General features: G+C 39.7%; 1 protein-coding gene across 1 annotated transcript in view; it reads left to right on the top strand.

Annotated features, from left to right (window-relative positions):
• AUG4 (HAUS augmin-like complex subunit) overlaps positions 1-12687 on the top strand; it is a 219624-nt gene that overhangs the window by 149206 nt on the left and 57731 nt on the right. Inside the window, exon 9 of the mRNA XM_089419618.1 lies at positions 151-209. Coding sequence (XP_089275744.1) covers positions 151-209 — 59 coding nt within the window. The remainder of the gene's footprint in view (positions 1-150; positions 210-12687) is intronic.

Genomic DNA, 12687 nt, shown 5'->3' with positions numbered 1-12687 from the left:
ACCTCGACAATAACAGCATTTAAAGGACCACGCCTGACTCTGTCTGTTAATATTACTTCAAACAAGAATTTCAGTTCTTCTGTTTGTAGCGCATGTGAGACTAATGTCGCTTCTGTAACATTCATTCCTCTACATTTATTTGTCATGTAGGATGGGCTGAGAAAAGCCTGGCTCTGCAAGAGGTGTGAGACAATGAATGCCAAATTAAGGTTAGTTTTTTTTTTCCATTTCACTTGTTGGCCATCTGAAATAATTATTATTTTGTTTCTGTTCTCCAAGGAAATTTCATAGAGAAACCTTGGGCACTTCTGTGCATTTCATGGATGGTACCCAGCATAAACCTGTTGGCACTGATTACAGTGTTGGACCTGGGAGAAATATCAATTGAGTCACAAAATAGGGGCAGCCACTCTGGGAGATAGACTCCAAGACCTCTGCATGAAGCTCAAAGCATTAAACCACTCGAGATAGCCCACTAGGCTGTAGTGTTTGTTATTTGGTTATGCATTATGGCACTGCAAATGATTTTAATAGATTCTGATTTAGAAATCAAATTTATATACCATACAGTGGTTCTATAAATCTAGCCGTTTTGCTTATGGTCCCGCTCTTTAGCTACATTAATATTGAAGTTTCTAAGTTTACTTAGTTTAGAAACCCTTCATGCACTTTTCCTGATTTATTCCTACCTACTTGTTATTTTTCTTTAACAAGTTATTTACAAAAGAAATACTGAAAATAAACACCAGTGCATGCTCAACATATTACAGATCAGCAACTAAAAAAAACAAGAACAAACACACCACATGACACCATTATTTTTGGACCAATGTCCCCGGAAAAACCCAATGCGGGAAAACTGGTGCAACTATTTGAGGGTTTTCTTATTAAGCAATATCAGAGTACGATCTGGGTGTTGAAACTGGCCTACCCAACAAAGAATTTCCTTAACAGCTATACCTCACAGTTTGAGAGAAATCTCCTGGCTGAAACCCCAGAAAATCCTTCCGGTAGCTCCTCAGCACAAAACTGCTCTGCAACCCCAGCGTCTGCCCAATTTGGATTGCGTCAGCGCCTCTCTGTCTCACGCTGGCCCTGCGTCAGCCCCAGGGGGCCTTGCGTCAGCCCCAGGAAGCCTTGCATCAACTTTCTGGGCCTCTGTGTCAGACACACTGGCCTCTCTGGTGCTCTGCGCAACACTTGGCTGCCTTTGCGTGGCCTTGCGTGAGTCCTTGCCAGCTCTGCGTCACTCTCCTTGGTTGCTGCGCTACTCTCCCGGCACAATTTCTGCCTTCTCTGTACTCAATGCCCCTCGGCTGCTCTCCCGATCACTGATTCTATCTCTCTTAGCAAACCCTGCTCTAGAGAATATAATGATTGATCACTCTGGTGTGTTCTCCAAGTGACCCTCAAGCCTCCTCTTATACTTTTCCTGTTGACATATCAACGGTTGAGATTAAGTCCCTAATTAATGGCTAAGATTAGATCTGGCTTGATCCATGTCTTTTGGACCACTCTAACATAGATTCATATTAATACACATTAATATTTTATTTTCCTTCAGTTTAGACTTAGGGATTCCATTAAAAATATTAATTATTTTAATATCTCCTGATCTGTTTAGAATCTGCCCAAACCCTTTCTGGGTATTGGAGATCTCATGTGCCCCAACCTCTCCACCAAATTTCGTGGCTAGAGCACATCCGATGCTACCCCAAATCAACAATTAATAGGTGCTAACTCGCAACAGTTTTGTCCCATGGATAGAGGAAATTGTTGAATGTTAGATGTTCAGTTTTTCAACACCTGAAACATGTCACGATAGAAAAATAGTTAGAGGGATAATGTATAATGCGTATGTACTGAATTGACTACAAAGAATGTGATGATCAAACCATGATATTATCTATGCAGTAGACAGTCCTACATCACTGGGGAAAGTTATTGATGCCTTATTCCAAAGCTCATTTTTATGCCTTCAACAGTACCCAATCAAACACATTAGATAAGTCCACACCTAACCATATAACCACTAGTAGTAAAAGCTTTTGCACAAAAGTTAGGCATTGATTATGATGTAAAATGAAGACAAGCAAGTTGGTTTTAGTGGTGCATCTTAGTTCAAATGAACGATTTATCAGGGGAATGCCAACAGTTCCTTTCTAAATGGAGCTTTAGTCTTCATGCTATAGCCCCAAGGGTCCATGCTAAAAGAAGAAAATGCACCTTATATGTAAGCTGTAAAAGGCACAGTAGGGACTCAAGTAGGAACCCAGAGCTTGGCTTGTGATGACTGATGAGCACTTAAGGGAAAATGGGTACAGGAGTCTGTCAAATCCAAATAAGTTTCAGGATAGCTCTGAGTTAGCCCAAGAAATACTCGAATTCCTCCCAAGTACACCTCCAAATCAGCCCAAGAAGCACTCTGAATCTGCCCTAGAACTGTTCTGAATCAATACTCTTGAGTATCCGCTACAACTCCAAAGATTTCATAAGCTTGCAAAATCTCAACGAGAAAGGTGTGAGGCAAATAGAGGGGGCCATCTATACATAGGTTAGGATTAGGGTTTAGGGCAGGTTAGGCACTTTGTTTTTTCGTTCTTTTTTTTGGGGGAGGGTGTTATCCCTCAGATTTGCGTTAGGGTGGCCACATTTTCTTCACCAGATTGCCCCAGCATTTTTGTTGATCCTATACACATTTTTGAGTTGATGTTCAAGCCTAGTGTTACATGATTAGTTGTTCCTTCATGAAGACCTTTGTGATGTATCATGATGAGCCAAAAGTTTGTGACGATGTAACATTTTGTATTGTCGCTAGACCATGCTTAGTGATCTATGTAAAGTGTTTCTTACTTAGGTAGTTTCTCAAGACCCTTGTAGTTGGTTATGGCCTTGTTATCCACCAAAAAGTGGGTAACCCATAGGAGAAAATCTTTCTCCTCCTTTGACAGCCAGCCAGCTAGCTAGCAGCCCTATATGATCAACACATAACTTGATGCTAGGATCGTCCATTTCTTGCTCTGGTCGGAATTCTCTCTCCCATCCGACATTCCTTCTTGACGTGTAGGTCATCCATCAACAACTACTTTAACCATTTTGCAATCATGTACTCTCACTTAATGTTATGGGCATACTAATATTGATCAAGGGGATAAACTGGATGATTGACCGATCTCAATTGTATTCTTATTTCCTCACCTGGGAGGTTAGTCTTTGACATTAGTCTAGTGGGACTTCCTCTGAGGTGGGCATACTAATATTGATCAAGGGGAGAAACTGGATGATTGACCGATCTCAACTGTATTCTTATTCCCTCACCTGGGAGGTTAGTCTTTGACTTTAGTCTAGTGGGATCTTCTCTGAGGCCTTAGGCTTTTAGGAAGGGCACTACTAGCGAAGCATTGATTGAAGTGGCATGTCCAATATTTCCATACTTAGCACTCTCCATCTTTCCCCATTATCCGTCTCCATTCTTGGGGCTGGTGGTCATTGGTCATTGGGATTGGCATCGTTCATCGTCATCTTTGAGTCTAGGCCTAGAAAACTTAGCCCTAGAGGTTGATGAAACTAAAAGATAGATAAAAACATAAGAAGGTTACAATGAAAGGAAAAATGTAAATTGCAAAAGATGGTTGGGACATTTATTTAGCGAGTGGGTATGAGCCTAGCACGAGCTTTATCCCCTCATAAGCCATCACCTAGTTCCTGAAGCACATTATGCTTCCTCCATAAAAAGGGATGTTTGTATTGTTCCAACTGCAATGAATGATAAACTTACTCATCCTAAAGGGGTATTGGAAGAATCTCAAAAGCAAGCTTGGGTTGCCGAGTTATAATAAAGATAAATCATTAAAATGTAAAAAACGCACCAAAAGGGTGGAAAAAACAAGTTTAGGAAAGGTGTAACTCATGCCTCCATGGTTGCTCCCTCCTTACATCTACACACTTAGGATGTTAGGCCTCCATTAGCTGGTCCCATGGCTATGACACCTTGCCCTTCAGTCCTTCCCACTTCACAGCCATCATTTTGACACACACCTACAAATTGATTGGCTAACCTAAGACATGTCAATTCCCCTTGGGGGCTCAAAATACCTAATAGGGTTTTCGATCTAACTACCCCTAATATAAGGAGGTAACTTGTTTACATGACTTGATCTATTTAGACATTCAAAGGTGAGCTTTGTGTGAAGTATTCTTGTGCTTGTAACATTAGGTATGCTCTGTTATGATGCATTTATGGTTATTGCCCCTAATGATTAATGATTTCAATTGATTTTGAGTAAGGTTTTGTTAGATGGTGTTATCACAGTAGCAAAAGCCTCTTGATAGATGATTCTCATCCATTCAACAACAATAGCATTTTTAGGCCAATTCGAATTAGAGGAGGCTCATATAAATAGAGCTAATCCTCTTTCATTTAGATCATCACTTGGGATTTTCACAAGGCTTATTAGAGATTTCAGACCTGCAATTTGGTGAAGGATTTGGATGTGTATGGATGAATTTTGATGTTTGGATCTTTTCGATATCTTTCTTGGAGCCTCTAATGTCTTGCTAATGGATGGATATACTTCGCATTGTCTTGTAAGTGCTCTTTAATGGTGTATTTCTGATTTTCACTATGTCTAATGCATGGAATATTGTCTCTTGATGAAATTTTGTGCCCTAGTTATTGAATGTGGTTTTAAAATGGTAATCTTGAGAAATCTTTGCATGTGTTACTCATTGATAATGTGAAATGAATGTTCCTAGTGGACACTAATTGTATTTAATCCATGAAACTCCATTAACTTGATTAAAGAGGGTAAATGCTTGAAGGGGTAGTTAGGGCTTCCTCTTTAGGCCTCCTTGAAGGACATTTTGGTCAAATCAAAGTTCCCATGACTCCAACCTCCCAATGGTCTAGGCACTAGTCTTGTCCCTTGGTGGTCAACCTTAAATTTTATCCATAAATTCTCTTCTTTTCTTCGTCCCTTTAAGGATAAGAAGGCTTTCTAGGGCTTGGTGCGAAATTTTAGGGAGGAGGAATTTTTGGATTTTGTCCTAATAGAATTCTTCCTTTGTGTCTCCCCTAGTGATTCTCAAGTTTTGGTGGAATTCTCACAGTGGAATTTTCGGAAATTTGATGCTTTAGCCATCACATCAAGGGGGAACCCTAGGTCCTAATCCTTCAACTTGGTGATTTCCTTAAGGCTTAAGCTTTAGTACTCGTTGAAGTATATCATTTGCAGCCTTTTCTCTTGTCTACCCTGACCTTGGATGAGCCCTTATATCATTAAATATCTCAACCCTAGGTCTCTTGTAGTCCTCCTTTCAAGGGGTTTTTCTTGGAAAATCTTCGTAGCTTCTCCCAAAGCTCACACTCTTATTGAATCTTTCCATTGAATGAGCCACCTTGCCTCACTTCAAACCTATCCTAGGAACATCTATCGTTAGTGAGGGATACTGGGAATCCTCTTGTCGGTGAATATCCACAAAGAGAAGGGGACATAGGATGTGGTGACAGTGGGCCTTTGTCCTAGGGTGGTGTTGTGCTTTCTAGCTTTAGCCTATTTACTATGCCTACTAGTTTGTACAACACAGTAAACATTTGATGAATGTGTATGAGATGATAATTCTATTTATTATTCCTTGAATATGATTATGCTAATATGTGGTGTATGTTGTAACAATGAGATAAGAAAATGGGTATTGATCTTGGTTTCTAGTTGTAAATTCTTGTCCTACGAAATAAATAAATATGAATAGTATCACTATCAAATGTGATGTAAGGTTATAGTGGGGTCTAAGTCTCTTGTATTATGTTGGATTGGACGGTCTTGCCTAGACTGAGCTTGGGATGGAACAACAATGATTGTGTTCTGATTGAGAGTGAGAGGACTTGAAGGTCTTTTTTTGTCTAAGGAACTCATTTCCTTCAAGAGGTAAGTCAGAGCACTATTTTCCTATGTGAGAGAGAGAAGTATGTAGTGTGGTGTTGCATTCCAAACAGGGAGAAGAAGAAGGCCTAACTCCTTTTAGCTAAGTAAAGTTGAGTATGAAGGCCACAGGGCATCTCTCGTTTTTCTCCTGAGAGATGTCTATCTGGAAGTAGCATCCTTGAATGGCCTTCATAGGCTGGTGAAGAGGATTCCGAGTCTTCATATTTTCTTGGGCAAGCTTTTGCCACGTCAAAGTCGGATTCATACCTTTAGAATAGGTCTAGAATGTTTTGTTGGGATATCGGTAACCAAGAGATCAACCTATCGGGGATTAGACACTTCATCAAACACTTATGTGAAAGTCCTTGATGCTAACAATTCTAACAAATCTGTTTATGGACGGGAAACTAACTGAGAATTGTGGCCTGTTGGGCTATCTACATCGGATTATTGGATAAGGTGAGTCCCTTTATCTACCTTTGAGAGCAATGTTGCAAAGCGATAAAATCACGAAATTGCGATTTTATGGCCCAGTCGATGTTTGCTGATTTTTATCGATATTTTGGTGGTATCTTAATTTTGCCGATGCTTGCTGATTTTTACTAATATTTTCCTGATTTTTACGATATTTTGTTTTTCCTAAACCTTGCCGATTTTTTCAAGATGCCGATGTTTGCAACATTGTTTGAGAGGATCGAGAGTCTATTACCTGAGTTGGAGGTGTTGGAGTTGTTTGTTGCCACTTCCTACATGTTCGATAGGCACTGTGACCAAGAGCCATCACTTAAGTGGGTATTGGGTCACTGAGCATTGGGATGTCAGGTAATCAATATGTCGAGTGTTAGGATAAATCCATCCTTTGCAAGAATGCACCTCATCAACATCATTGAAACCCGACAAGGAGTATGATGTCACAAGAATTGACATGTTCATGATGTGTCAACCATATGGCATTGACGTGGTTAGATAATGTGGTGTTGACATGGCAGTAAGGTGGTTTCCAGGTGACAATTGCAGTGGCAGTGACGTGGCCATTTGAAGATTGGGCATCGGGCCATTGGTAGACTGGGCATTGTGCGGTCCGGCTATCGGCCCATTGGCAGATCAGGGTTGGGTGATCGGCCTATCAGTGGATCAACCTTAGGTGGCCAGCCTATGGGCTGTCGACCTTCAAATGTTTCCATATAACACTTCGAGTAGGCACAGGGACCCGATAGTCAATATGCTAAGTTGGCTAGGCCACGAGGTGTTGCACCGAGGTGGGGCCGTGTGGACATACATAGAATAGGGTGGCCAAGAGAGGCATACTTTAAGTGGGCATAACTTCCTATCTAGAACTACATTTGGATGAGGTTTACATCACCGGAAAGCTCTGGGTGATCATAAGACGATGGTGGTGTTAGAATCAAGTTTTGAGGAGTTTGGAGAAAGTGGAATTTTGCTAATCCCATCTACATAATTTGACCTTGGAGGTTGGGTCTAGATAAACTTTGCTGCCCTAATCAGGTATTAGGGGGTTGGGTATCTTAAAATGAAGTTCTTATCCAAAACTATATTTCTTTTGCATATTCTCTTGTTTGTTATAGCTCTGATACCACTTGTTATAGCTTTGATACCACTTGTTATAGATCTGATCTGATATGAGAATACAAATATACCCAATAAATAACAAGATCAAAATAGATAGAAATGCTTCTTTATTAATTCAACCCTTAAGGTAGGGCAACACCATACATTCACTCCTTAAGGAAGGAGAACACTCCACAAGCCATATGCCTGTTCATACAATAATCCTTCACATTATTCCTTGACATGGAGTTTCTAGCCTCTATATAGGCCTCATACATACAATACCAGGGGTCATTACCATGGTTCCCTCATACCATCAAACTAATACCATGGGCCCATTACATTATTACTAACTACTTGTGGTCCTTTACATGATATGGGTTAACCACCTTATTTATTACTATGTCCCATCCCATTATTACATTATTACCTTGGGTAACTCCCTTGGTACCCCATATTATCCCCTCTAGATATATAACATTCCACCCCCTTAGCATGTTTCGTCCCCGAAACATGGGAAGAACACAAATAATAAGATCTACTCAAGAGAGTAGTCCACTGGTACCATGCATGTGCATCTAGCCATCCAAGAGAGAGGTGAACCCTCGGTCTCGCTGGTGCCTCGCTCGCTTGAGATGGAAGTTGACCATGGTAGCTCCTCTGTGTTGAGGTGTAGGTGGATCTTCGCTCCTCTCTATCTGTCCTGTGGGGGTTGTTGTCCGTGTGGCTAATTGGTTGCCATCTTGTTGGTTGTTTTCTTGCGGGGTGATGTGGGTGATGATATGTTGAAGTTTTAACCCACGGTGTTTTTTTCTTTAATTCACCCTGCTGTGGTGCCTGTTGTGGTGTCTTCTTTTCCAATATGACTTCAACCACTGAGCCCTCATCTGATGTACCTGTAACCTTTTCTGCTTCAGCCTCTGTTTGTGTTTGATTGTCGATCATCAAAGGCTCATCATCTGATATGTCAGTCCCTGGAACATCTTCTGCTTCAGCCTCCATGTACTCTCCCTGTTTATTGATGGAAATATCCTGTAATGTAATTTTTTTCTTTTTATACTAGAGCTTTAGGAATTTCTTCTGCACATTAATATTGATAGTACCTGCAGATTCCATCCAAGGATATCCCAAAACAACATCCATATTATCCATCTCTGAAGTATAAAAATCACCATGCAACACATACTTATCCATAGAAATCTTCAAATCCTTATACACTAGAACATCCTCATTATCCACTTGTGTGTTTTTAATGTGTTTTGCTGGAATTTGCAATTTTTTTGCCAAATTAACATTGATGAAATCATGCTTGCAACTAGGATTTATAGAAACAATGATCTTCTCCTTCTGAATCAATCCATGAACCTGCAATAAGGATATACCAGTATGAAATAGCCCCACATGTTTCTCCTTATCTTGTTTTCTGGCATGAGACCATCTGTTTAAAAGTAATTTTTCAAATTCTTCATCGGGCGGGTTGTAACACTTCGTTTTGTTAAGTAATCCCCACCATGTGGCTGCTTCCTCTCTAAATAGCTCACTACCCACCATTTCCAATTGTTTTTCCATAATGATTTCTGTTTTTTTTATGTATTCTTCAATAGTAGGACCATTATCTTTTCCTGTAAAACCTAGACCCGCCATGAAGAGGGTTTTGAAAAAACTTGGCGAAAATTTGAAATTGTCACAGTTTAGTCAATATTGCTCAGAATCCCTATTATGACCTTATTGCTCAGAATCCCTATTATGACCTTATTGCTCAGAATCCCTATTATGACCTGTTTTCAGAAATGGAACAATTATTTAGCATCTACCCATGTGATAGAAATCTTGATCCAGGCACTGGAATTTCAGATCTGCGCTGCAACTCTCCCGCCGTCACCAAAATTTCTGCAAAAAGAGCTGATTTTAAATCAGCTATATCTCCCTCATCCGGACTCCGATTCGACCGATTTTTTTTTTGAAATCGGCTATTTTTTCACATAGAATCCAGATCTACAATTATATTTTGCAGATCTTGCACCAGGATGTCCAGATCTGTGCCGCAAACTTGCTGCCCTGAAAAATTGTCTGCAACCCCACTGATTTTTAGATCAGTGATATCTCCTTCATCCGGACTCTGATTCAACCAATTTTTTTTTGAAATCGGCTATTTTTTCACAAAGAATCCATATCTGCAATTAGATTTTGCAGATCTTGCACCAAAACATATAGATATGATCTGCAAACTTGCCGCCCCCGAAATCCTGCAAAAAATAAAAAAAATTTCTCCACTTTTGCCCAAGAAAGTGCTCTGATACCACTTGTTATAGCTCTGATACCACTTGTTATAGATCTGATTTGATATGAGAATACAAATATATCCAATAAATAACAAGATCAAAATAGATAGAAATGCTTCTTTATTAATTCAACCCTTAAGGTAGGGCAACACCATACATTCACTTCTTAAGGAAGGAGAACACTCCACAAACCATATGCCTGTTCATACAATAATCCTTCACATTATTCCTTGACATGGAGTCTTTAGCCTTTATATAGGCCTCATACATACAATACCATGGGTCATTACCATGGTTCTCTCATACCATCAAACTAATACCATGGGCCCATTACATTATTACTAACTACTTGTGGTCCCTTACATGATATGGGTTAACCACCTTTTTTATTACTATAGCCCATCCCATTATTACATTATTACCTTGGGTACCTCCCTTGGTACCCATATTATCCCCCTAGATATATAACACTATCCAAGGAGGCATTGGCATCTGTAGAGCAGCATTTGCAGGGACTGTATATCTTTTCAGATTGCATTTCACTCTCAACCTAATGCGGAATGATGTCCTTTTCTTCTTTGCAATTATTTTGTTAATGATGGCTGCTCTAAGTCTTATAAGGTCACTATGTTTTGTTGTTAGTCATAATATTCAAATTCTAAGTTTAAATGACTTAATGTATTTGCATGTCCTAACTACTGCCCTACAATATTCTGTGATGTGGTGGGCTTCCCCTTCATTGGCATTAATTTGTGTAGTTAGGGTGCCCAACTCACTCTTTTTGGGAGTTTGGAGAAAGTGGATTTTGCTAAATAAATTTGACCTAGGAGGTCGGGTCTAGATAAAATCTGCAGCCCTAATCAGGTATCAGGGGGTTGGGTATCTTACAATGAAGTCCTTATCCAAAACCATATTTCTTTTGCATATTCTCCCTATCCAAGGCATTGGCATCTGGAGAGCTGCATTTGTAGGGACTGTATATCTTTTCAGATTGCATTTCACTGTCAACCTTATGGGGTGTAAGATTCTGCCTTGACAAACTTCTGGTTTTTCTTTAAAAAATTTTGAGTTGTATAAGCTCTTCTGTGAGACCTTTCTTTGAACAGATTGTGTGAAAACTGCTGTAGGTGTTTTCTTAATAATTTTAACTTCAGAAAATATATACAGTGGACAAATAACATCCAAATGAGGCCTCTAAAGAGTCAAATATGATATCTTCATTACTCAGAAAATTACTCACAACCGCTATACATAATTTTGGCCATATTATTATCACAATACCACAGTAAAATGATGTAGGATTCCCTCCTGTATATTCTCTTAATTTCCAATAAATTTCCAAGTCTGTGTGAAGGTTACAGTGTTCCCTTTTGCACATCAGTTTGTTATCTGTTGGCTGTAGGTGCACAATTTTCCACAATATTTCCGGTTAAATGATAACAGAACTAGACAATTGAGCTCAAGTGGTTATATATACGATTCACAATTATTCAACAAGGAATACACTACTATTAAACACCATGTGATGAGGAACTGAACATCTTTCATCAAGTAGAATAACTCAAAATTGCAACAGCCATTAACTCAGTCATATACAGGCATACAAATAACTGATATAATGCATAGAACTTAAGTTTGGAATCTGGAATGTGCTCTGGCAACAGATCTGGAAACAATAGTTCACTTGGCGTGGATATCAGCTCCTTGGTAGTGAAATAGTCAATAGGAATGGATGCATACACAATTATCAGACCTTTGGAACAATGCTCCAACACTTGTTTAGGATATACGTTGCCCAGAAATTGATACACAGGTTCACACTGTACCCAGGTCTTTGTATCAGCACCAAGCCATTCAACTTTGTCCCTGAGGTAATATGCATGCCTTCCAGTGAAGCTCCAACAGCAAATAAAGGTGAAGAAATGGCTTTCGAATTCCTCAATATGATTTTCAGAACTTGTGGGCCCACAGCAATAGAATGCAGCCTCTTTAGGGATTAGTTTGTGCCCAGATATGAAATACGACCTGCCTGAGACAGTACTTCACCCTTGCAACCCATACGCTACAGCCATTGAGTGATACGCAACCCAGATAGAAGGGAGACTCAGTTAGCAGTGAAGTGTGCTCTCAGCCGTGACTGTAAATTGGAACTTTTCCTCCCAAAAGGTGAATCGAACCACCAGCACCTTAAAATATCTTTCATGCTGTGAGCAGCGCCTTAAAAAAAACTAACTCGAACTCTGCTTGGCTACCAAAATATTTCTTTCAAATCTTGTTCTCCACTGAAGTGCAGTGGTGAAATTTGAGTGATTTCACTCAAAAATCCCAAACTAGGGTGTCTCATTGCAACACTGAAGTCTGCTATGGCAGCTAAGATTCCAAACCTATGTTGAACGAAACTTCTAGGAACCCGGCATTTCGGGCTGCACCTATACCCAAAACTCCGAAACTTGGCCGAAACTCAACCATCATGTAAATCATCCATGAGAATTAGTATAGACTTGTTTTTCTTTCTAAATTGTCATCTATGGGTCTTATTCCCTTTTTTCTCGCAAAGATAACGTATTATTCACTTATTTATTTATATACACATATATGATGTTTCGGCTGACGTTTCGACCGATGTTTCCATTTTTGGAAGGTGACGTTTCTAAACGTACCTGTTTCGGAAACTTTGAAATGTTTCGCAGTTTCGTGCAACTTAGTTCCAAACCCTCAACTTCTCCTTCGAACTCTCTTCAAGAGCTCTTTCTCCACACTCACACACAATGCACGAATGTGGAGAATCTCCTCATTTTCCTTATTTAATGAGTTTAGGGTTGCTTTTCACCTTCACCTACCCCTCTTTTCTTTTCTTTTTGTTTTTTTATAACTCACTTACCTTTTCCCTCCAATTAAATATTTAAAAGCAC

Source organism: Pinus tabuliformis, chromosome 4_1 (genome assembly GCF_031772625.1).
Source record: "Pinus tabuliformis cultivar Carrire ecotype Pingquan chromosome 4_1, CPIR1, whole genome shotgun sequence".
Classification (NCBI taxonomy): Eukaryota; Viridiplantae; Streptophyta; class Pinopsida; order Pinales; family Pinaceae; genus Pinus; species Pinus tabuliformis.
Note: the sequence above shows the minus strand (reverse complement) of the source record. Positions and strands in the feature narration are given on the sequence as shown.